Here is a 25,615-nt window from a genome sequence, read left to right as displayed (position 1 = left end):
ATAGTGATGGGAATGGAAGGAGGGACCCGTGCGTAATCTTCCAGTGAATTGGGAACAGCTGTTCTGGATCTTGATGCAAAGCCAACGACAATACTACAGCACCCTTGTCCAAGGAGTTGGGTTTGATGGTCTCCACTGCCCCAAACACTGTGGGTAATTGCGTAACTGGCCCCTTATATTGGCTGGGAATCTGGCCGCCACTGCCTTAAAGGTCACCTGGTCAAGAACTCCATTTACTTTTGAAGAATATCCCTTTGATGATCTGCATGCTATTGAACATTTAGCATCTTCTGATCTAGACTCTTCCTTTACCAGGAGAATTTGAAAGTTTTTAAAATTCTAGCCGAGTTGTCTCCCTGCTCTGTTTGAGGAGAATCATGGGGTTCTTTAAAGTCTCTATCTTATTCATACCCCCAACAGTGGCTGGTAGTGTACATTCAATAAATGTATGTGATGGAATTATCGTATATACTCGAGTGTAAGCCGACCCGAATATCAGCCGAGGTACCTAATTTGACCACAAAGCTGCACTTATACACGAGTATATACGGTAACTAAAACAGAAGGTGTTTGGTTAAAATCCAAAGATATCGGTCATGTATGGAGCAGGGGTAACGTTTGTCGAGACCAGGTAGGTATGTAAACAGAGATAGCCTGGAAGGTACTGTGCTGGTGTGTCACCCATCTCATCGAAGGGCTGGTATTTCTAAATTACTCACAATTCCAAGAGAAGTTGTTAATCTGAGGTTTTTCTGAAAATCTCTTTGAACATTTTCAAAGATATGATGCGAACCAGGAAAAAGATGTCCGTGGGCTGGATTTAGCTGAGGAACAAGTGGTGGAGGGTAGCATTTGGTGACATCTGTTACAGGAGTACTATTTACTCCCTGAAGATAGGAGCTATCATTAGTGTCTGGCTACACAGAAAGCAGTAAATGGTGGACAGGAATCATCTCAGAAGACCTATTCCCAGATGACTCAAGCCTGGGAGTGATGATGGGTGTTTAATGGGGTCTTGCACACTAGAGGGAAATGCCTTTGAAGCCGTGGTTTCATCTCCCTCTTCTGTGCTGTTCAGCCCTGAGCCTGTGCCCAACAATTAAGTTGTTTAATCCCATAATTTTACTTCCATACATTTTACAACACTATGAAGACAAGGCAATGGCAGAAGAATGCTAACAAAGGAACAAACAATGAGTGTCATATCCAGTCAGATTTTTTTCATGGATTTTATCACTTTCATGAACAACATTAAATGGTGGTACTGGAAAAGATTTTAGAAGTTATCTCCCCAATTTCTTTCAAGGGACAGAGTGTCAAGAAAGCCGAAATACAAGCTTTATATGAAAATGTTGTTGGATTAAATCTACAAAAATAAATATGTAATTGTAGGCTAAACATTATACCATCTCATCCTAGGTTTAATGAGTCAGGAGGAGGAGGCAAGTGCTCTATGTGGGGAAACTATGTGGGGGAAATGTGAACATCATATCTATGACGTATTTTCCTCCTAGAAAATTGGGAAAAGATATCCTATTTCAAAGGTGGAATTCCATGGCTCAGCTTATAGTATATCATTGTTCTCATGGAAATGGGTTTCCAGGACCTACTAATGATCACGTTTATGAAGTTATTTAGTGGCAGAACTCTGAGTAAATTCAAGATTTCCTAAGTTTCCAATTCAAAGCCTCCCCCCACCCCCACCCCCATCCCAATGTCTTTTTCAAGAACAGAGATGTTGCATGTTGATTTTCTATTTCACCTTCCCATTCTGCTGTGGGACAACAGTCTGCTGAAGAAGCTATGCTGTTGAGACACCCAAGCCAGTTGTCTGTGAGTCATTTATGACTCATTCTGACCTCTTTGAAACACCCCCCCACCCCCCCCACACACACACACCCTGTGTCAATGGAGAGTCAGACTCCACAGGATGTTCAGTGGATGATTTTTTTTCTCGAAGAATATAACTAGGCCTTTCTTTCAGGTGCCTCTGGGCAGACTCAAATCGCTAATCTTTTATTGGCAGTGGAGTATATTAACTGTTTGCCTCACTCAGGGACTCCTAAATAAATAATTAGGCAAAAGCCCCAGAACAGTTGATATCAAGTCAATTCCAAGTTGGGGTGCTCTGTGTACTTGAGGGTAGAAATAAATCTGACAGGGCTTTCAGTGATGGGAATCTTTTGAAGTTAGATCTCTAGGCCTTTTTCCCAAAGAGTCTGAGTAGATTTTGAGCAATCAACCTGGTGCTTAGTAGCGAAGTGCTTAACTGTGTGAGCCGTCAAGGGATTCTTGGCCTTGAATAATAGACTCAAGCAGGAGAGCTGTGGAATTCCAGGACAGAATCTAGTAATGCTGTCAGTTGGGGACTTAATCATGTCATTTGGAAAGAGCTCCTTTAAGGCTTCTGATAGGTGACAGAAACACACGTTTCTCAAATTTTAATCATTTCTCTTACACCCCAACAGGAACTAATGGAACCATTCAACTCAGACTCAAGAATTCATACTAGAACCTGGCAATATGATCTGAGTGGAACACACATTTGTCCACTCCATGCAATTAGAAATATATTTTTTTAAAGAAGCCTTGTTTGGCTGTTCTTGAAAAATGTAACTATTGAAACAAGAACCTGGCAGCATCTTAAGGGCTGGATCCTGGCCTCAGTGATGGGCTTGGAAATTGCAGCCACAGCAATTAGGAGTTCCAATTTCCAGTTCACAGAAGGTCAGGCCATCGGGTTATCCTTGGAGCAGTTCTGTACTTCCTCTTCGGAAAAGCTCCATCGGCTGGAGGGAATCAGGACTCCGCAGAGTTCTCTCAGCACATCCATTGTTAAAACTCACTAGCAGGTATGGCCCCCAACCACATTTTTCAGATCTCCAAAGACAATTCATCTCTATATTGTGTTTTCTTAACAGATGAGAGTCACCAACAGATGAGAGCCACCAAAGACTAGGGTCCCTGGAAACTCCCTGCCCATACAAACCCCCTGGGCATCTACGCCAAATACAACCTGTGCTTCCATGGGCCTGGATTCGACAGATTTACTGATGGCAAGGCTTAATGCAGATTGAAGGCATTCTGGTGCCACTGTGGGACAAAGTGTTCGGTGGCTAGCTGCAAAGTAAGTGGTTCGAAACCCACCAGCTGCTCAGTTGGAGAAAGATGAGACTGCTCCCGTACAGATTTAGAGTCTTGGAAATTCAACATAGGGTCACTATGAGTTGGAATTGACTCCAAGGCAGTGGGTTGTTTGGGGGTCTTAGTTGCTGGCAAAGGGTTCAGGTGCCAGTTGAGATGCTTCGGGCTCACACAGAATAAAGATGCATAACTCTTCTATAAAGATTTAGGGTCACGGAGATTCAATGAGGCTGTTCGTGCTATGGGGAGGAGACAACTTGAGGACAAAGTTTTCCAGTTTGCTTTCCTTTGTCTGGAATGCAGATTTGGGGATTAAACATGAATGATTCTGCATTTGCCACAAGCTACTGGACTGGTTTGAGTAGTCACTGGCTTCACCAATGGATCTTGGCTAAGCCACATTGACAGGTGCCCCTTTGAACATTTGTGTATCAATCCCAGTGTCCCCATCATAAACAAGAAGCTGTTTTTGTTGAACACTGTCCATGGCTATGAATCAAGTTTTTTTCTGAGAGACACATCTCTTTATTTTCACTATTTTTTTAAATTGAGGTGCATCAACATTATTTGTATCTACCCATCACCTGTTAAATGACTTTCAGACTCTTAAGTGGCCTGTGCCTCACTTTGAAGAACCAGTCAGAGCAACACTTCTGTATATTTAGCTTATGCATCATAGGCCCTTTGTGCAATGTTACTTTACCTTCCTCCAGCTTCTCTGGTAAGAGACATTTCCATAATTACATGCAAAGCACTAATAAGCTATAGAAATGCCATCCAGATTTGTGGCACTAATACCTTCCACAATACTACTAGTTCATATGACTCAGGGCCCACATACTGTCTATTTTAAGGTAAGCCTGCCATGTCTATTATATGAGTGTACTATAGATCATTTAAAAAATCGACCCCCAAATATCTGTTCCATAGTGGGAGGCAGGAATTAGCAGTCATAAGGAATCTTTGGAGAGCCAAAACATTTCTACATCAAATTGAGAGTGGTTTTATAAGATGAATACAATTAATTGGCAGTTGTATCTATGCCGAAAACACAGTCATCCCTTTAATAGGGAACATTTGCTGTGCTTGACAGGCTCAGAGTGAAATGGGTGGATCCATAGGAAGGAACATGCTGAACATGGTTTCAATATGATCCTGTTTTTTCTCTCAATAGCCATTGATTGAGGATGTCCCGCCAAAAACAATGATAAAACGAGCCAAAAATAGTCTTACCCTTTGACCATATTAGCTATAGTTGCATCTGAAATTTGTTATGCTTCAGGAATAACAAAGATTCATACAGAACAAATATTTGGCAGTGTGGAAACTGATGAAACCAGGAAAAATTAGACAAATTATCAATTGCTCGCTCCCAAATTACCCACCCCCCAAAGAAATTAAATCCATTTTCAGTAGCTTTGCTTTCAAATTTCTTCATTCCGTGAGTCACCACTACCCTCTGCCAAACTAAATATGTCTACGAATGGTTGGAAATGTCAATGGAAAGAAACATAAAACTCAAAAGACGTAGGAAAATTTAAGCTTCCTCATGAAGACCTTCATGGAAGACTAGCAAGTTAGGAATGCGGGGAGGCAGTGACAGTGCAGTGACACTGTCTTTTATTTTGAGAAGCTTCTGAGTTAGCAAGCAATTCAAAATGTATGAGCCAGTCAATCAACTGACATCACTTCAGAGTCAAATTGGCTCTGAAAATGACCTCATTTTTTCCTTGCTTCTTTTTCTGTTTAAAGTCTCCAACCCATCTACACAGACCCATGGCCATACAATCTATTTGATCAGATTTTGGATGAAGAAGCTTGATGTTATTCAATGGATAGGAGTGATGAGAATATATTCTTATAGGTGGTTAAGAGCTTGAAACGTCAAAGGATATTCCGATACCTTACACAAGAAGACTAGGACATAGTGGTTCCCTCTGAATTTCAGGGATGTGGTATTGCTGGCATTCTTTTTTTGTGAGTTTGTCATAGATTATGCATGGCTTATCATAGATTATGCATAGATTATGAATGGCTCGCCGTTCCCTCATTTGGGAAGTGAGAACATGGTAACAAAGTGATCCCATGGTTCTTGCTAACTCTCTGGTTCTTCAGCTCTCCTCTGGGAGATAGATGCTACTTTCAGTGACTTGTAAGGACTGGTGCTCCATGAGCTACACCTGCCGTGGGGTTTAGTCTGCTGGGCTGCACTCAATGGCATAGGCTTCCCCTTAGCTACTCTGACTCATTTTCATATAACCTCAGCTAGCAGGGCAGAGAGGAGTTGAATGGAGGTTCTGGTCATGAAATTAATCCCAATAGTGGAATCTGATGGCAGCAACTGCTGTGGTAATCTGGAACCCCAACTCCTTGCCCTGAGGTTCACTTCGACCAGGAGCAACTCTCTCCATCAGAGTAGAACTGCCTCTGAGGCTTTCCAAGCCTGTAAATCCTTAGAAGGAGACTGCCACAGCTCGTTCCTGCTTGTGGGGTTGAACCGCTCACCTTGTGGTGAGCAGCCAGGTGGATGCTTTACAGCTGTGCCACCAGGGCTCCTTGCCTCTGTGATAGCACTAAGGAACTCCCTGGTGATGAGAATCAGCTCTCTGTTACACTCAGAGAGACTTTTTCAGGAAGGGGAGCTGTGAAGGAGGCCCCAAGAAGTGACACTTCAGATAGAACCTTAAAGCTCATGCCTGTGTCTTTAATTTCAGGTCCTCAATGGTGGCAATAGCAAGTGGAAAGTCAAAAGGCGTATTCCAGGGACTGGTAGAGGAAAACAGCCTTTGGGATCACTTTGAGAAGAAAGACCAAGTCGAGACATTATGTGAAGTGCTCCGTACTTGATACTGTGGAAGAAAGGACATGCACACATAAGCGCCAAGACTCTGTTTTCAAGGAGCTTTAACATCTGGAAAGACAACTTCCCAAAGAGCTCAGGAAAACGAGAGAGTGAGAGGATGGAATCTATGGCAGCAGGAGCCAGCAAGTGAGTGTGTGGTTCAAAGGGGACGTTGCTACATCAAGTCTGGAGTCTGTGGGAGTTATTGGGCGGGAAACCTCTGGCATAGCAAAATCACATGGACACCAGCCAAGGTGGTGAAATAAAGTAAAATAACCCCCCACAATGTTTATTTCATCAAAGCCAAGCTCAAAGAAACCAACAAAACCCCGATCTGCCCTACGTTAGCTTGTGATAAAGAAAGAGTTAGACGGACAAGGTGAGGGACTGGAGACAATGTTTGGCCTGAGGACGTTTTGGGAGAACTGAAATCTTTTGCTTATGAACTGAAATCTTTTGCTCATGAACTCACCCTAGCCACCTTGTTGGGGGACTGACTCCTTGAGTAAGCTCAGGGTGGTAAAGTTTCCCCTATGAAACCAACGGTGCCCCTGCTTGAAACTTCCGAAGGTCTTGGGGTGTTCTTCTAAGTGCAACGCGACAAAAGAGTAGACAATGCCAACAGACTTCCTTTATAATTAGTAAGCTTGAGGAGGGACGCTGCCATCAGAACTTTCCTCGATACTAATTATCACAGAGGGTTGAACCATTGACCAAATTTGTGGCTTTGACGAGGAGCCAGGCAGATTATCCTAACCACCTCAATCTACTGTCAGCGACTGGTGCTCGGTGGATCGTCTTTTCAGACTCCAAACGTGTTTCCCTAGTTGAGTCCCTAAACGACTCTACAGGAGGATAGTGTTCAGTTGCATTTTACTGGTGGGCAATGGAAAGCCCATGGTGGGCAGGTAATACCTCCAAGACCTGTTAAGCAGGGGAGCCGGGAGGAACCCATACCTGGAACCCCTGACTTCCGAAGTCGTGTTCCATAGATCTCTTTGTGCTTTTTGGTGGGGGTGGTCTCTGAGTCTTGAAATGACAGTGACAACACTCAGAGAGGAAAGACAGGAGAGGAGACAGAATGGGGGCCACTCCCTGTGAAGCAGGTCTTTTCACCTGGGAGAAAGTAAGAGAGCTTATTTATTTTGGGACGAAGACATGGAACGAATGTCGAGGACAGAGAGCACTGACTTCCTTTTCACTTGCTTCTGGGGGTCACGATCAAGCTTTGCAGCATAAAGTTTGACTCCAGACTATTTCTCAGTGTCCTGACTGGCTCAACAGGGGCTCTGGTGGTGGAGGGTTTAAAGCATTTGGCTGGTAGCCAAGCGGTCGGTGGTAGGAACAGGTTGGCAGTTTGAACCCAGCAACCGCTCCGCAGGAGAACGAGTTGGCCTTCTGTTCTCGAGAAGGTGACCGCCTTGGCCACCCAAAGGCGCAGTTCCACTCCATCCGTTCGGGTCGGCAGGGGTCAGAGCAATGGACAGCAGTGGGATTAGGTAACTGCTCTCCCTGACATAAAGGGAGTTCCAGAACTGCATGGCCAAAGGGGCGGGGGGGGGGGGGGGGGGCTGCAAATCACTTTTCAATAGTCTCCGGGAAGAACTGTCCATTTTCAGAGAAAAGCTTTCAAAACCACAGTGCCTCTCCCTGATGGATTCTTAGTCGGTGTGGGGCTATGGTTTTCTCCACTTCCCTAGCGGCTTCCTTTCTGGTGCCTTCTCTGACCCAGCAGTTCTCAACGGGGGGTGGGGGTGTGATTTTATCCCCAAGATGATAGTTAGCAATGTCTGGAGACACTTCATGACCGTCATGACTGGGAGGGGGCTATGAGTCGCACCTAACAGTGGGTCTATTAGTGGGTAGAGGCCAAGGATGTTGCTAAAGATTTTTAAATGTGTTGGACCGGATGCCCCCTATCCCACTCTCTCGTAGCAAAAACAAATCATCCAGCTCAGAGTATCAGTACTGCTAAGGTTGAGAAACCCTGTCACCAAAGGCCGTGTTGGACAAATTAAGGGGGTGGGGGACATGGGATAGCCCTTCTTGGCATAGTGGTTACACACTGGGCTGCTAATTACCAGGTCAGCAGTTCAAAACTACTAGCCACTACCTGTGAGAAAGATGGGCTTTCTACTCCTGTAAAGAGTTACGGTTGCAGAAACCGACAGGGGCAGTTCTACCCTGTTCTCTCAGGTCGCTCTGACTCCGAATGGACTTCATGGCAGTGAGTCTGGTTTGCCTGCTTTATGGGAAAGAAGCAGGATTTTCAACACATGTCCACGGAGAGGGTCAGAAGGCAAGGGGAAGCTGAGACTGACAGTGTCCTCCACTCAGTTTGATCCAGAATTCCTGCTTGAGGTGCTCCCTTCCCTAGTTTCGTAGACAATCTGTAGTTGGCGGGATTCGATCGGCTCAGTGCCGACTTTCTTAATCACTTGCTTCTGATGAAAGACCTGTTTCTACAGGGTAAGAGTCAGCCCCCTCTTCCCAGTAATAATCACAGATGCGACTCTATGACATTTGTACAAAGTTTTAAAAGACCCTTTCCATAGATTTTCTAGGACTTCAGAAAGACCACTGGCGAAAGAGAAAAGTCAGAAGAGATTCACTGAGTAGAATTTGCTTGGAAGGCGGCAAAAAAAAAAAAAAATCAGGTGTAAATTGCTTCTGGACTGAGGCCCTCAGAGAAATCTCCATCCCCCACTTCCCCCCACAAAATAAAATAAAATAAAATAAAAGTTGATCCAACAATAACTCGCCAGACTGTTTCAGACTTTCCAGGAGCGCGGCTTTGCTAAGTCATTCCAAAGCAGTTCTACCCAAGTTGACATTGGAGAGCGTGACCCAAAAGTTAGAATAATATACAGTCATAGTCTGAATTATGACCTTCAGTGGACCGGCAATGCCTGAAGCACCTCTGAAGGCTTTATGCACCTTGGTGGTGATGGGCAGGACCTTGCTCCCAGTATCTGTAAATGCTGACAGCAAGGGAAATGAAAGCATTCACTACAGGCTCAGGGGAGCTTATTAGCATATAAAACACCAACAGGATCTAAATCCATCCATCGGGGTGAGTGTCCTTGGAGGTTTCTGTGTCATTCACCAGGTCATTCTGACATGCACACATGCACTGCCATGGAGCCCATGGCAGCTCATAGCGACCTGCGGGCCGGGAAAGAACTGGCCCCTGTGAGTTTCCCAAACTGTTTCCTGGTGGTAGAAAGCCCCGTCTTTCCCTCTCCTAGGGATTGGCTAGTGGTTTCAAACTGGCGATCTTGCAGTGAGCAGCCTAACTCCTAACTGCGACACCACCGGAGGCTCTTACACGCACGAAAACCAAGTTGCTGTTCGGTTGGTTACAATTCCTTACAACTCCACATGTGTCAGAGCCAAACGGCGCTGCTCCAGGTCTGTGCTGGCTGAGTTCTGGGGAAGCAGGTGGCCGGACCTTTCTTCCAAAGTCCAGACGTTCAACCTTGGGGTTAACGGGAGAGCATGTTCACCATGTGCACCACTCCCATCAGTGACTCAGGACTCAGCACTGCCTGATGTCAGGAAAGAGGTGCTCTGGTATGGCCTGCAACCTTGGCCACGAATCACCTGTGCATCCTTGGGCAGGCTACTCCTCTTTGGGTCTCAGGCTTCTCATCTTATACATGAGTTTTTGGCTCTCCTACATTTCAGGGCCCTCCAAGTGTGTAGCTGTCCAGGGTTTTATTTCCTTTGAACGGTTAAGATCAGTTTAAGAGAGGGAGACATTCGCATAATGTAGACTTAATTAATAATCCGGTTCTTGGGTGGCTTCCGGTCGATTGCAGGGTGTTGCCTTCTTTTGCATGGAAACTCTTATCCCTGCGGCAAGTCTGAGCATTTAATACAAAAGGGTTAAATTTAAAAGACCATGTGGTCTCCGTGGGTCGCCCGGTTCCTCTTTGTTTCCACCCTGTTGCTGATCAAATCTTGCAAAGCCATGAATTACCCTCAGACAAATGCAGACGGCCGCGTACCAAGGTTCCGGCCAGTTTCACAAAGCAATATGCCAGTTGTACAGTCAGTGAAGGCTTTTGCTTGGTATTTAAGGTTCAGTGAAAAAGTAAAGGAGGATGGGGGGTGGGGCCCAGCTATGCCAAGAATGAAAAGCCAGAACTTTCCAAGGGCTTCTTTAGGTGTCTCTAGCCAATGCGAGACTAAACAGTGCATTCAACAGGCACACAAGTCGCGGTGGCTAAGGAACGGCATGTCAAATAACAGCTCTTCGCTACGTTTTCAGCATGAGCTAGCATATAGATAATGACAAACAAAACGCTGTGCTGTCATCTCCTTAGTCCAACAGCTAATAAGTCCTGGGGATTTGAACTTTTCAAGCAAGCAAAAGCAATTCCTTGGGAGGTAAGAACATGCTGATGTTTTAGAGAGAGAGGTGTCAAGTGGAACACGGCCAGGGCAGCAGCTCAGTGCAGAAATGAACTCTGGCCACCACGGTTGTCAAAGACGTCTGCTTACAGAAAAGAGCAAAGCTGTGCAGCGCATCCCAAGGGACACCAAGGAATCTCCCTGGGAAAGACCAGCTGCCTGTTTCCAGTGTGTCGGCTGCTTGGGGGTGGACTGTGAAGTTCGAGGGGAGGCTGCGAACACAGAGAAGGTCATGTACAGACACCTGTGGAACATGTGGAATGCCTAAATGATCGTGAAATCAAAACTGTCTTCCTGATCAGCTGCTGGAGAGCTGAGACCTTCCCAAAGCTCTGCTCTTCAAAGGACTGAAGGGGTACCTGTGCAGTCAGGGGCCTTGGATCCAAACACTTGACCACTGCCATCACTCTTTTCATGGCCAGGCAGGGAAAGTGGGTCCCAGATTTGTCCTCTGTCTGGATTATACGGCCACCTCCCCTTTACCGCCTTTCTCAGAGTACCCCCAACAAGGATCCTTGTTTCAAATACATAATCCTTCGTCATTAAGTGTTTGAGAAAAACCAACAGAACAAATGGCTGCAAGGGTGGTTGGCAGAAGACTCTGAAGTCTGTCAGATCACACTGCATGTCCTGGGGCCCACAGGTCAGCTACGGCAGCCTTCTATCTGCCAGGGGTGGGGTGAGGGTGGGGGGGTCCACAAATGCAGGCTGGGAAGGCTTTTGCTCAGCAGCAGGCTCTCATCACTGTTTCCTCTAGTTTTCCAGAAGGTCAACTGGGATATGGGATCATGGCCATCTTTCAAGGAAGTACTCAATATCAACGAAGTCATCCTCATTTCCTACTTAATTCTCAGAAGAGGACTGAGGTTCTGGAAACGTCTCCCTTCCCATACAATTCCAGGCTTTCTACATAACGCAGATGATTGAAAGAAGACCCATTGTTGTGATAAGGGATCTCGAATGCATTTTTGCAACCACCTAGGAAGGTTAAGTCATAGAATCACAGTGTATCACATTTCTCTTTTGTCCAATAAGCATGCTTCTGTCCACCAAGACTGTCAAAGACCAACTGGGAGAGTCAATGCAACTCATTTCAAATAATTAATTATACTAGATCAACAGAAGACCATTCTTCTTGTTCATGTTACTAACATCCCTACATAATTGCTACCGCCAGCAGCAGTTCTATCAGCCACCTCCAAGGAAAGGAAATACATTTATAGCTAATTGGGATATCCAGAGACCTCACCCTTTGTAACAGATCATGCAAGTGAGCCCAGAAGAGGATCAGTGAGTGTTAGAGTTAACAGGAATAGGTTACTAGGTGTCAGGCAATACTTTAAATTAATGCATGATAATATCCTCACACATGTAATCCTAACACCGATGATGAGTTCAGTTCCATTTTACAGATGAAGAAACTAAGGTGTAATTTTCTCAAGTTCCTTCCACCAAATAAGTTGCTGAGCCAGATATCAAACTGGGGTCATCGAGGCCTAACTTTTGGTCTTAAACACTTCAATCTCTTGGTTTTTCCATTAGGGAGGAGATGGTCTTGAAGGGAGTGTCTTTGAGTGCCCCACATTGCGCATTTCTTTCTTTAATTACAGGAAAGTCAGTGCCACTCGGTTGTAAAAAATTCTTTTGGTCAAGATACGGAGTTTCTTATACATCCCTTCTCACTTAATAAAGTCCAGCTGCACAGTTCTGATCATGTGTCCTCGCAGCCAAGAGAGAGACCATGGAACGACAAAAGCTATCATCTGGCTCTTCTTAGCAAAGTGCCACGGTGGTCTGCCGTCTTAGGGCATGCGCTCCATCAGCAGGTTATCTGCAGGCAATGTCCCTATGAGCTTCTATTCTAGACCCAAGCAGTTGAAACTCCGCTTACACCAGAAATACACAAAGAAATCGCATCTTTTTTGAGTGATATCTCCTATCTTTGGGGCCAACAGAAACCATGTAAAGAAGGCAAAGGAGACTCAGTGTCCTTCTTGATAACCAAGGTTCTCCTTTCTTAAATAGCACCAGGTCCTTGTTAATTATAACCTAGAGCCCAAGTCTCTTAATGTTAGAACAGATTATTTACTCTAACCAAATGCTTTCATTTTATATACAAGGACATTTCAGTCTAGGAAACTTCAGTGCCTGCCAAAGTCATAAGGCTAATGAATAACGGGTCTGGGAGGGCAGTTTCCTGAGCACCACATTTCAGATGAAAGAAGTTGGAATTAATAATTATAGCCTAGCTCTGGGAAGGTCATTTCAATCAATAAAAATAAAAGTTCATTGCAAAGTTTCATTTAACCTCCGTTCAAAATAGTATATGTTAACATAAAAAAGAATGCTATTTGTTTAGGCAGACATGGCTTTAATAAGTATGCACTGGAAGCACGTTTTACAAAGGCTGTAACTCTGGAATCGCCCAAAGGATAGCCAATGTTTTTTTTTTCTAATTGATTTATTTTCTCCTTTTCCCCAGACCTCTGAGGTAAAGCATATACAGTTTATTTAAGGGTCTGTTTATAGACTCTTAAAACTAAAAAGGACCCCAGGAACACTCTTTCTTTGAGTTGATCTTAATTGAAACCATCCAAAATGGTCGGTTGTCCATCAATTGCTTAACTGTGTCCAAAGAGAGAAAACACACCCACCCCTCAACAGCATGTTTAAATCGGTTAATCACCAAGTCTGTCAAAAAATGTATCTCTGGCAAACTTAGCTTCTCTTTCACTGGAAACTCGTTTCTTCTAGTTAGTTTTTATACAAAGTGAGGTTATGACAAGCCACCCACCACGAGTACCGTCATTCTGGTTAGGTCATAGCTCTTCCCCACTGTGCTTTAACATCCGTCGGCCAACATTGTCCTTGCAGGATTATGAGAGCACAAGTCTGGCTGATAGGCTCTATGACTATGATGTATGGGGAAGAATGGGGAATTAGCTCTTCATCGGAACTTCCATGTCATCACATGTCTGGGGAAGCTCCATTAATTATTGATGAACTGGTCCACTTACATGGGGGAGATGTCCACAGCACAGTCTAGAAGCATGCTCCCTACCGTGCTCACAGGGACATATGAGATCACTCACAACACTGGATCAATGAAGAGAAAATAGGCAGAGAGAAATTTGTACTCGGGATGGCCCTGTGTCTAAGAGGGTTAAACGTTCTCGTTCAATAGTCTGGGTGCTCAAAAATGACCTGGTGACAGAAGTCATTTTCTTTGAAATGTTTCTGAATTTCAAACTAAGAGCATACACTGCCTTCCATGATTAAAAAAAATCACGTTTACTTCCAAATTGCACTCAAAATAGATGAACAGAAAAGGCACAAGCCCAGTAAAACTTAATAACAACAACAATAATAATAATGTATATATTTTTAAAAATCAGTTGATAGGAGGAAGAAGTGAGAAAGACTGCACTGGAAAAGAAGTCCAAACACTCTAAATGCTTATAGTTGACTTCTCCACACACAATTAACCCCGGGGGATGAAAAGGAAATGCAGTAAAATTTATTGACAACAGTTCATGCCTATGAGAATATTTGGCTCAAACACAAAACAGACCATAGTGTAGCTTGGGGGTGACCAAATGCTGTCTCTAAGTCATTGACAGTGTACATTGTATTCGGTTAAATAAAGGAAAAACAGTTTGATCCAATAACTGGGCAAATCTGAGGTGAGAATTGTTCCAAGAAGTGAGAAAAACTGAACTCTTGATGGTTTTTAGGATTAAAGTCTCAAGCATGTAACAAACACATTTAATTTCCTTGGATTCTTTTAGATTTCATTCAATTGAATTCACCAATCAATGGTGGACAGCAACCATATCACTCAGGCATTCCGCTGGACACGGGAATTAAAAAGTGAATCCATAGGGTCTCTGAATTCCCCTTTGGGCTCTTCACTGCAAGGTCATCAGCTCTAATGCAGCAGCCACTCCTTGGGAGAAAGATGAGGCTGTTATCTCTTGTAAAGATTTATAGCTTGGAAAACCTAGAGAGGTCCACTCTGTCCTACAGGGTTGCTATGAGTCAGAATCACCTCAGTGGGCATGGTTTAGACATCAAGGTGACCATTTCAAGAGGGGAACTAGGTAAAGGCAGGTGATTCAGAAAATAATCTGAAACACATTGAGGAAAATCACAAAATACTATAATCTCTTATTCAATGATTATTTTCCTCTAATGACACTTGCTAACTATTTCTGTGCAAGCTTTGACCTTGTAACTCAACTGTGATCTCCCTGAAGGTCAGCTCAATCTCTCCAGGCTTCTGTCCTATGCCTGGCACCATACCTTACACACCATGGGTGCTTGGTAACCCCAAACCCACTGGCATCACATTGATTCTAACTCATTCTGCTCATGTAGGACAGAGTTCGAACTGCCCCATAAGTTTTCCAAGGGTATAAATCCTTATCAGAACAGATTGCTATAACATTTTTTCTATTGAGTGGCTGTTTGGTTGAAACCATTGGCCTTGGGTTATTAGTAGCTAAGTACCTTAATCACTGTGGTACCAGTGCTCCTGAAATGTGTTAGAGTTGTTTTGAATTAAAGAATTCACAGGTGATATCTTCCCTTAGAACAAAAAAATACTTTTGTTCATGAGGATCTATGTCAGGCAAGTGATTTACATAAGTCACGGGCTTTATCAGGCAGGTCATATGAAACATGTACTTCATGACAATGTAGATAAAAATAACAACACCTAATTCTCTAGGATTTGTAAAATCACTTTCCATTCAAAATTATACACAAAACATCAAGAGTTGTCTTATATAACTTTACCCTCCATTTTCTTAAGGCAGAATTTTTATTTTAAATTTGAAAAATTGATCATTGCTGTAACCATAAAAGAACCATTTTCCATGCCTTGAAATTATTTTCTATCAAAGTTGCTCAATAGTTCTCAGTGTCTATGTGACTATACGTGTCACACAGCTACTTAGGACCGAGTCAATCTTTCCCTCTCACATTATAGAATCTAATGTAGACATCGCAGGTATAGAAGGACCCAGTTTCCACACGCCATCATGTAACTCTGGAGCATGCCAAGTTGGATATCCTAACAGAATGCTTGTGGTATTGGCAATTACCCCGTGAACCTGATCAAAGGAAATCGCACAAATGGATTTATCAAAGAAGAAGAAAAAAGTTCTTTTGGACATGAGAACCACTGAAACATTTTTAAAGTGTGCACCGGTAGCAGCTAATCATAGAAGAAGTAGGACCCATTGTTGGTTGATGATGATGTTGCATCTTTGCCTTCCAAAAGTTATTTAAGGGGGAAAGCAAGTCTGCTATCCTCAAAGCGCCCACCCGGTGAACTCCTCCATCGGCACTTTAATCGAGAACTGGATAAAACTGCTTCACTACCAGAAATATAAGTAGATTCACTTAAGGAAGGCATTGGCTAGAAGCCAATTCAAATGGTAGAAAGGGCTTCCTATTCCCTGTTCGAGTCAATAGGCAACAAAGGCTATTTTTGTTGCAGATTAAGGTGAATATAAATCATTAGTTTCCCACCAGCTATTTCCTTCTCATTTCCCCTAAGCATCACACACACACACATACACACACACGAGATAAAAGGTGAATACAAATCATTAGTTTCCCACCAGCTATTTCCTTCTCATTTCCCCTAACCATCACACACACACACACACACACACACACACACACACACACACACACACACACACCTCACACCGCCGCCCCCCCCCCCCCCCCCCCCCGACCTCTGGGAAGAAGCTGAGAGAGACTTGGACTGAGTGAGCTATCCCAGAAGCTATTCAAAGCGTAGTGGGTGACTGAGGTAACCTTTCAGAATGACTCACCGTCACTAAGGACTATTTGTCTCCTGCAGTCTAAAATCCCTACAAAGGACACAGAATGAGCATCTGGCTTTAAACTGTCCACCGCCCTTTAATATACAATGAGACAGGTGCCCTGGAGGTGGACTCTTTAGATGATCCGTTCCCTTAAGCAACACTGACTTTTGCTTGCCTTTGTTGTTTGCAGGCATTGCCATGGCGTTTGATTTTTACTACGTACTTCATAATCACCTGAGACCAGCTCATAGGTAAGTGGTATTGTGCTTGTTAAACACCCCGCAGTCTCAATCTAAATATCCCTGGAGAAGCCCAGAGAAGAGCTATGGCTAAGGAGAGCAATAAAAACAAACAAACAAACAACCCAAGGTCCATTTGCATAGAGGGAAACCTAATACAGAACACATGTCAAGAGAGTCTGAGTATTTACAAACATGCATAGGCTGCCAACCCACCGTCTTCTGGCCATTCTTGATGGTTTAATATTTCACAGGGACACCTAAGAAGTGCCCCATAACTCTGTACAGGCCTATAAGTTTATAGGGGCACCCATGGCTCTGGACCACCAACAGCTCAACAAGCCAGGGCTCATTGGCCCTGTCCTTTCAGTGAAAAGGAGTCGAACAGCAAGGGTAGAGCTCACTTCTGAAAGGAAGCTTTCTAGGAAGGGGTTCAAAGCCCAAACTCTGAAGGAGGAAAATCCCTTCCCCAATCTGCGGTCATGCCAAAGCCCCACGAAGAACTCCGCTTCCTCTACAGGTGAGGAAGCTCGGGGGCTGAGGAAGTCTGCCAGCCCCTGGCAGTCATTGGGCGGCCCTCCATGCTGTTGTAACCCACAGAGCCATAGACTTCACACTTCCAGGGTGCAGTGCGAGGGAGAGCTACTTACTGAAATAAAAGCCCCGGTCTCCGCACACGAACTGAAGCGCATCCACCAGCTCTGCCCCGCAGAGCGTCTCCGGCCCCGCTGCCGCTGCGGAGCTGGTGACCAGGAGGAAGCACAGGGCCAGGTAGAAGAGGTGGTACGCGGACACGGTGTGCATCTTCACCTGGGGAGAAATGAAAGGCGATCAGGATTCCTCCTGGTCCTCAGAAGACGTAGGGGGCGGGAGGACAGGGCTACATTGCTATCCACCCCCCTCCCCCCCCACCCCCACCCCCCCTGCCCCATGCTGATGCAGGGGACCGCGTGTGTAACTCACTGCCCAGTGGGGCCTTCTGGGCTGCAGTCTCAGAAGGATACAGATTCCCCAGGCCTTTCTTCCACAGTGTCTCCGAGTGAGTATCAACCATGGACCTTCCTGCTAGTTATCCCGGGGAAACACGTGGCCTCCTCCACACTCCCCAGGGTGTAATTTCCCCCGTCTTACTTAACTGTCCTTAATCAGAACTCCCCAAACTGAAGCTCAACGAATTACCAGAGAAGCGCTGGGCATCACTGGCATCAAAACAAACACAACAACAAAAGCCCTGTGTGGGAGTTCCCTGGCTACTGTGGAATTTTGGAGAAGCCTGCCCTGAAACGCCGCTGCCTATTGGGCGGAGATGGAGTTACTGGAACTCTCGGCTCTGATTACAACGAAATGAGTTAAAATACCCCGAAGTGTTTTTTATGTCAACAACGCGTGCTGACATTCCCATTTGGAGCCCAGAGCACCCTGAGAGGCTGGGGCCACTTTCAGAGCCAACCAACCTTCAACAGAGTTTGGGCCAAAATATGCTTCGGTAACTTAAATTCTTGACTGGCTGTCCACAGGCGGTTGGGATCCCTTGTTGACCCAAAGCCACCACCTTTAAGTCCATTTGACTCATTGAGACCACGAGTGGAGCAGCTACACAGGCTTCAAACGCTGTAAATCCTTCCAGAGGCCGACCTCCACTTTCTCCTGTGGAGCCGCTGCTGGGTTTGAACCTCTGACCTTTCCGTTAGTAGTGGAGTTCTTTAATCCCCGAGTTACTAGGGCTCCTTCGATTGTTGACCAGACTGTTCAATCATACCCCAGCTATTGATTAAAGAGAATTCACTGGGACCAAAGGGGGGAGGGGACTTCAGACAGTATTATAAATCTTTATAGATTCTTGTCTACCACTTAGAGACAGAAAGAGGGAGGCAAAGAGAGAGAGAAGGAGGAAAGAGAGAAGAGAATTGAAGATTGAGAGATTGAAATATCCCCGGGGACTATCTGCAGTGAACCCAACCACAGGGGAAGGAGAAACAAACCCAGAAACAGGAAAACGGTGAGGAATTAGGAGTGACATGGAGACATGCAAGTAGCTAGTTACTCCCTCTGCAGTCTAAAGAAAGCCTTTGTGTCAAATCCACCATTAAAGGAACACGTAGGTAACACGTACCTTCCAGGCTTAGGTACTGAGCTCAAAACCTGCATAAACTTTTTTGGCGGTGGGGTGGGGGGTTCATAGAAATTCTGACTTCCTCTCTTGGAGGCGTATCCATGTTATAGCATGTACACCGAGGGGTCCCAGGGGAGTGATGGAGCCCATGATTGGCAGCCAGACACAGGATTCCTGCAGCCCAAGTCACACCAGTAGAAAGCACATTACAGCGATCATGACATTTTTCCATATTGCAACTTGTGGCACGAAGACATGGCTTCTTCCAGGAAGTCATCTCAGGGACATAGCCTGGCCTCGTGGATACGGCCACCTTCAGGGACTTGGAAAGAACCACTGGAGGGCTAGTAGGTAAGAGACCCTATTACGGTCATGGGGCCAGGCTGGAAGCGGCAGTTCTAAAGAGAGACTTCGCTGAGCCTCTTACTGGAAGGTAAGAAGCAGAGCCAAAATTTTATTTTCTGGTCACCTGCCTTGCACTCCAAATTCTCAAGCTGATGGTGCTACACTGGTGGCCCTGCCACGTTCACAGCCAGCAACTGGGAGAGACAACGGAAACCCCAGGAAATCCAAGCCCCAGACAATAATTCATACGAAATAGTTAGTCAATGGTCATAAACCAGTTGAAGAGGAAAAAAACTAAAACTCACTGCCATCCACTCTATTCCAAGTCATAGTGACCGAGAGAACAGAGGAGAAATGACTTTCCAAGGCTATAAATCCTTAAGGGAGTAGCGGGTAGCTTTGAACTGCTGCCCTTGGGGTTAGCAGCCTGACTTGTAACCAGAGCTCCTGCAGATGTAAAGCGCTCTCTATTTGCAAATTACCATGAATAATAGACAGAAGATCAAAGGGAAGGTGGGAACGCCACTGAACGTGTTTTCCAATTTCTTAATAGACATGGAATACCCCTACCTTGCCAAGCTACTGGGTCTGCTAGAAACACGTTATGAGCCAGCCCTCGTTTCTCTTAGTTGTCAAAGAAGGAGTCGTTTTGTTCTCTCCCCCCACCCCCATTCATTATTTCCGATGGGAAATAATGGGCTTTATTGACCTTCTCAAAAGAACTTGATCTTTTAGGACATATTCCCCCCACACCCCAAATTCTGGCAAGGTGCCAGTTCTAAAATGTCTGCTATTTTGCCAATCCTGTGTAGAGTCTATGCTTATGTTGAATATCAAGCACCTGCCGCCGTAGATGCCTTCAAGTTCTTGGGTTCTTATGAAATCCAGGTGGAATGCAATTCACTCAACTCAGACCTTCCGTGCATTGAGAAACTCTTTGGATAGCAAACCTATAGATTACATAGTCCTAGCATAACACCTTTAGACCCAGCAATACATGTAACATCTCTAATATTGAAAGAACTCCCCCCCAACCTTTTCTTTTTCCTCTTTCTTTCTGAATTATATTTAATAGTTTCTATAGTTTGAGGAGAGACAAGCATCCCCCCACCCCCCCACCATCCTATGTGTTTTCCTTTAATACCAGGGGCAGTGCAGTACACCTACAGAGGAACAGATGGTTTATCATATAAGGTTCTCCAAGGGGAAAGCAATCATGAACTTGCTCAGGAGCTAGAAGTTTGCAAACAGCCCCATATCTTCAGCAGCTCCTGGTCCTTGTGTTTTGAACACCAAGAGAGAGAGAGAGAGAGAGAGAGAGAGAGAGAGAGAGAGAGAGAACACAGAAGAAAGATAGAAAAAAGAACAGGGCAACATTCCAGAAGGACTTTCTCAACCATTATTCATAAACCCCATGTTAAAAGAGCTATCTTTTTAGCTTCAATAAATGGACTATCAATTGGCCTCAGCTGTCTGGGCTACAGTGGATATCGCCCGGAACAAGGCGAGGGTGAGAGTCGTAAGAAAATACTCACAGTAGGTGGACTCAGTTTAGTTTGTTCCAGGTCTTTTACAGCAGGTCAGGGTGGGTCTTATGAGACTGATGTGAATAGAAAAGTGAGGATTTAAAAACGTGGGCTGCCTGGGGGTGTGGTTTGTGAAAGCATCTAGTTACATTTGGACAGCCGGCAGGTATGCTATGAGCCTGGGGAGACTGCCTATTGTCCATTCAAACAATGAATAAATCACACAGCTGGATTTCAGTCAATATGCTCCCCCACGGCCACCCCACCCCAATCATGCCACTGATTCCCATAGTGTGTCTATGACAGCTGCCCAGATAGAGATCCACGCTCTAGCCTTCCTCTTGCCCTCCTCCCTTGGTCTCTCCCGCTCTGCCCGCTGAGGAAATACCTGGAGACCCTGAGTACAAGCAGCCTGTGAGTTCTCCCGCCTCTAGGCAAGGCATCTCGACTCATTGAAATTACACTCGAAAGACCAAGCAGCTCCCCCAAACCACTTCCTGCTTCAAACACTGGGAGAAGTCACACATTGATTGCTAGCCCCGCTTCAGGAAAGTTCAGCGTGCCCGGAATGAAATGCTCATTTGAACACAGCTTCCCGGACTAGTGATGAATGCCGAGCGTCTTCTCCAGAACCTCTTTAAACGACCGTCTAACCAGGAAGACAAATCCCCCAGCTGTCAGACAACATAGTTTATCTGTGTACTGACTTCATTTCACACAAAGCAAGGGGACAAAAGTGTCTTTTAATCTCAAGGACAGCAGGCTCAGGTGCCTGACAAGAGAGTATCCTCAACTCCCAAGCCACTAACTTGACCAAGCCGCGTCCTAGCGCGGTGGAGTATGTGAAGCCAGGGACGAATATTGCATTAAGTGGCAGGGACGTTTTATGAATTGCGCCCGCAGGCAACTGCAACAGCGGAGCCAGTGACAGCTGCTTAAAAGTGCTTGCAAATTGAAAAAACACACGTCTTGAAGGATATAATTTTGCTGAGAATGGAAACTTGAACGAGGGCCAGTGATTGGAAACCAGAAGTCGGTGCATTGACAGTGGCAGCCAAACTTTACCTACAGAAGTCTTTTACAACCCAGAGCATAAAAATCAGGGCTTTGCAACGCACACTCCCAAGGCAAAACTCTGTCCCCCAAAAGCCTTCTTCCGAAAAGTCAAGTTGGATAGGCAGCCACCGAAAGAAAGTCTCCTCTCCCCATCTACCGTCTGCATTTGTTTATTTCCTACAAATATGCCAGGTCAGCAAGAGTTACCCAGGGGTTTTTATTCTTTAAGAATGAGCTCGTTAAACTTCACTCTAACTTTTGACTCTCCGGGCAAAAGTGCACAGAATCTGTGACTGCAGTTCCAAAAATCACACGGAAAAGGTTTCATGTCCTCTCAAATGTAACTCTTCACAGCTGGCAAACCTTGTAAATAAAGTCTTGATAAGTCACACACATACACACATACATACACACAATTTTTAAAATAAAACATTTGCACCTGCAAAAAAAATCCAAAAGTTCTTATCCATGCTCAATAGCCTTTAATCATAGACAGGATTGGCAAGAATTGTTTAGAAGGACACCACACAGCCCTTGCAGAAGAGAAGGGGTTAGTCTAAGTACCTTGCAATAGTTTCTACTCATACAGATATCTGTACAAACGCATCCATCTCCCGGAGCTATTTTGTCACATTCCCCCTAGGGCTGCACATTCAGCAATTTATAAATACCTCTCAGTTCTGAAACAATGAAAATTCTAAAGTGCACAACACCTCTAAGCAGCAGCAAACAGCCCACACAATTGCAATAAAATTCCCCCGATGACTTCAAAAGTAAGAAATATTTACCTTCCAGAGATCACAGAAACAGCACTTAAACAATTGGGTTGGAAGACTGCTGGTTTTTCCCATTGCTTCTGAAGTGCAAAGTCTGGGAATGAATTGGTTAGCAGGAATAATGAGGCAAAAAGAAAAAAAAAAGAAAAGAAAAAAAAAGCAAGAAATCCAGAGAGATGGGAGATGTTGAGAGCAATGTCACATTTCAATTTTGAGGACTTTCTTCCATTGCGCACGCTCTGTCTGCTCTGAATTTAGCAGTGACAGTGAGATTTAGCAAACAGAAGAGGGATTTAGAGAAAATCCTCACATTTATCTACAAAACACAGACACTGTAGACAGGAAACAGCTGGGGGAACATTTGCCTTCTCTCTCTCTCCCTCTTCTGGCAAAGTTATCGAGTAAGGACTTTTTTGGGCATGGTGACAAATAACATCATACCTTTGCATTTTAAAACTAGAGCACAGAAGCCGTTTTCCCCCTTAAAGGAATGTGTGCTAGGGACAGGGCTCGCAGACATTAAAAGACACGCTCTGCCATAGAAAATAAGGATCTGCCCTCTGATTAACTTTCTACCGGGTGTGAAGGTATACACATCTGTAGCCACCTCCCTGGTGTCGACGGGATGAAAGCGGTATGGGGAGGGGGTTGGGGGAGGTAAGCACTTCTATCTTAGAGACCAAGGGAAAAATTGATGAAGAAGCGACCACCTTAAGCAAGCCTTACAATTTTAACCCTGAAGGGACCAGGGTACTCCACATTGGAAGACAGAGCCGAGGTGAACCCTTGTCCAAGCTGCCAAGTCAGGAGGATGATCTCATTTCTTAGATCCTACGACCCGGGCAGGCAGCGTCGCAATTGGCTCCCTTTAGAATATTGTCTCATGCTCTTGCCCGCGACCAGGCAAAGACTTTGCTGAGCTGTAAAGCCAACTTAAAAAAACAAAACAAAAAAACCCCCAAACAATCTTTCTTGTCCTTCTTTTACTAGGCAGGCTGTCATCTCCCAGGGCAGGGGCAACTGGGGGGTGGGGTGGGTGGTGGAAACTATTACCCTGCTGTTCGTCTTTTTCAGCTTGAACGTGTGTGTGTGTGTGTGTGTGCTTCCTTGCTCCACTTTTTGTGTATTCTAAATAACCACCAGCTGGCTAGCAATACCCTCTCAAGGGTTATGATGTCATCCAAATCCCTCGACTGGGTGAGTGGCCTGAAGCAGGGTCCAAGCCAGCTGTCTCGCTATTTATAATGTATACTTGCCTTTGCCACCGAGCCTCACATCCCAATCTGTACCAATTTTGCTTCAGTTGTGTGAGGTAGCAGATCAGCACGCGGGTTAGGAAATAAGGTTACAAAAGCCCAGATCTGACAGAACACTTTCCCTAGAGCCCTCTCTCGGCGTGCTTCCCAGAGAGGGTGGGGAGAACCCAGGGCTTGCATTTCTGTCTCCCGAGGCCCAGGGGGACCCGTGAACCTGCAGATGAGAGGTCTTCTGGCATCTCGAGTGGGGCCGGCAATATGTTTGCAGAGGTGGGCACCCTGGAAAGAAAACTTGCATGTGGTTTTGAAAAGGGGGTTGGATTAGGCAGTGGTTCTCCACCTTCCTAATGTCGAGACCCTTTTACACAGTTCCTCATGTGGTGGTGACCCCCTCCCCCCAATCACAAAATTATTTTGTTGCTACTTCTTAACTGTAATTTTGCTACTGTTATGAATCGGGTGGCCCCTGCGAAAGGGTCGTTCGACCCCCAAGGGGTCGCAACCCACAGGTTGAGAACCGCTGGAGTAGGGCAAGTTCTCTGAGTAGTGTTTAGCATTGTAGCAATGTTTGCTTCCCTGAAATAAAACAGAACAAACACAATATAGAAAGAATCTGGAATTATGCTATTCATTCCCTGTATCCAGTACCTACTATGTGCCCAATGACACACATGCCTAAAGAAACCAGGAGGACCGAGGGGCAGTCAAAACTCCAAGGGATCTCTCAGCTGAGCAGCAGAGGCAGAAAGGACAAGGTCACTGTCATGTGCTCTTTTAAAAATGTGAACATTGCACGGGGGCGGCAGTGGCTGACAAGGAAGTGAAACCCTTTTGTAAATCCAGCACAGGGGAGCGGTCAGTCATGTCATGAGGGGCTCTGCCGCAGACGGTTGGCAAGTTTCAGTGGGTGTGATTTGGACATTAGAGTGTACGATCAGGCACTACCAAGAGGAGACTCCCTAAGCAACTGTGGTGTGTGTGTGTGTGTGTGTGTGTGTGTGTGTGTGAGAGAGAGAGAGAGATACCTGTACAAAGAACAAGCCAAGGTTTCCTTTCTCAAATTCTTCTCATCGATTTATGACTTGATTTAGCAACAGGATGTTCATTACCTGGAACCAAAGAGCTGCTCATCTCGGTGCCGGCAGAGGCACCAGCTCTGCTCCATCCTCCTCCCGGCGGCTGTTTGAGACTATCTTCATCCTCCCCGAGATCCTTGGTTGACTTCCTATCCTTGAGTCTGTAATCCCGACGGATAACCTTGGCCATCCCTGTGAAGGGGATCCCTTGCCCCCAACCATTTCTCGGGAGAGGCTGCTTTGGAAGGCAAAGCACACGCCTTCCCATCAGACCCTGGGTGATAGCGAGGGCAGTAGCTTGGGTTTTGTGACCCTCATTACCCTGACATGATAATTGGGTTTTAATTTATGTCCCTCGTTCCTATGTTACCATCAGCTGAAATGTCAGGGAACCATAACTGTCCCCGGAGGTGAGTTATAGGGAAGGTGTTGACTGTGGACTTCAATTTGGAGGATGGTTCTCTCTCTGAGCAGGGTGAGCCAGCAACAGAGCAGGGCCATGCTCCTGAGAGAAAGGCCATTTTCTTGGCTAATTCCCAGCATCTGCAGGAAGACAAAGGGCAGTAAATATCCCAGGTGATTTCCTTGGGGGGGGGGAGAGGGGCCTAGTTCTGTACCTGTTCAGGAGAAGGAGAAGCGAATGCATCTGCTCATGAGGGACCCCAGGGGAGGCAGTCAACTGCATCCCTAAGGAAAGTTCAGGTCGTAAAGTTCCATTTATGAGAAGCCTGTAAGGTCATTTGAAAACCACTGGGTGACTGGCTCTGTAGTCTCCTGCCTCGGAAAAGCTGACAGTTAGGTATGAGGATATATTCCACAAAAATAGCAAACTGCAAGGAGGCGCTCATCCAGAGAACATCCACTCCTGGAAATTCAGAGATTCACAGTTTCACCTCTTGCATGTGTAATGCCTGTGGCTATAAATAACTCTCCCCTAAAGCCTTCTTGAGTAGCGTATTTGCATAAAGCCTCAACCTCAGAAGACT

At 45.3% G+C, this 25,615-nt stretch overlaps 1 protein-coding gene across 2 annotated transcripts in view; it reads right to left on the bottom strand.

The window, feature by feature from the left end:
• The window catches only part of IGF1 (insulin like growth factor 1), a 79,854-nt gene extending 57,165 nt beyond the window's left edge, over nucleotides 1–22,689 (bottom strand). Inside the window, exons 1-2 of one of the 2 annotated variants that reach the window (XM_075551085.1) lie at nucleotides 22,310–22,689; nucleotides 17,132–17,291 (exon numbers count right to left, since the gene is read on the bottom strand). In XM_075551085.1, the coding sequence (XP_075407200.1) occupies nucleotides 17,132–17,291; nucleotides 22,310–22,372 (223 nt within the window). In that variant the 5' untranslated portion in view covers nucleotides 22,373–22,689. The remainder of the gene's footprint in view (nucleotides 1–17,131; nucleotides 17,292–22,309) is intronic. The other variant, XM_075551086.1, reaches the window with a different exon arrangement.
• Between the last annotated feature and the right edge of the window lie 2,926 nt (nucleotides 22,690–25,615).

The sequence above is a fragment of the Tenrec ecaudatus genome, chromosome 6 (assembly GCF_050624435.1).
Source record: "Tenrec ecaudatus isolate mTenEca1 chromosome 6, mTenEca1.hap1, whole genome shotgun sequence".
NCBI classification, from domain to species: domain Eukaryota; kingdom Metazoa; phylum Chordata; class Mammalia; order Afrosoricida; family Tenrecidae; genus Tenrec; species Tenrec ecaudatus.
This window is presented reverse-complemented; position numbering and strand designations above follow the sequence as displayed.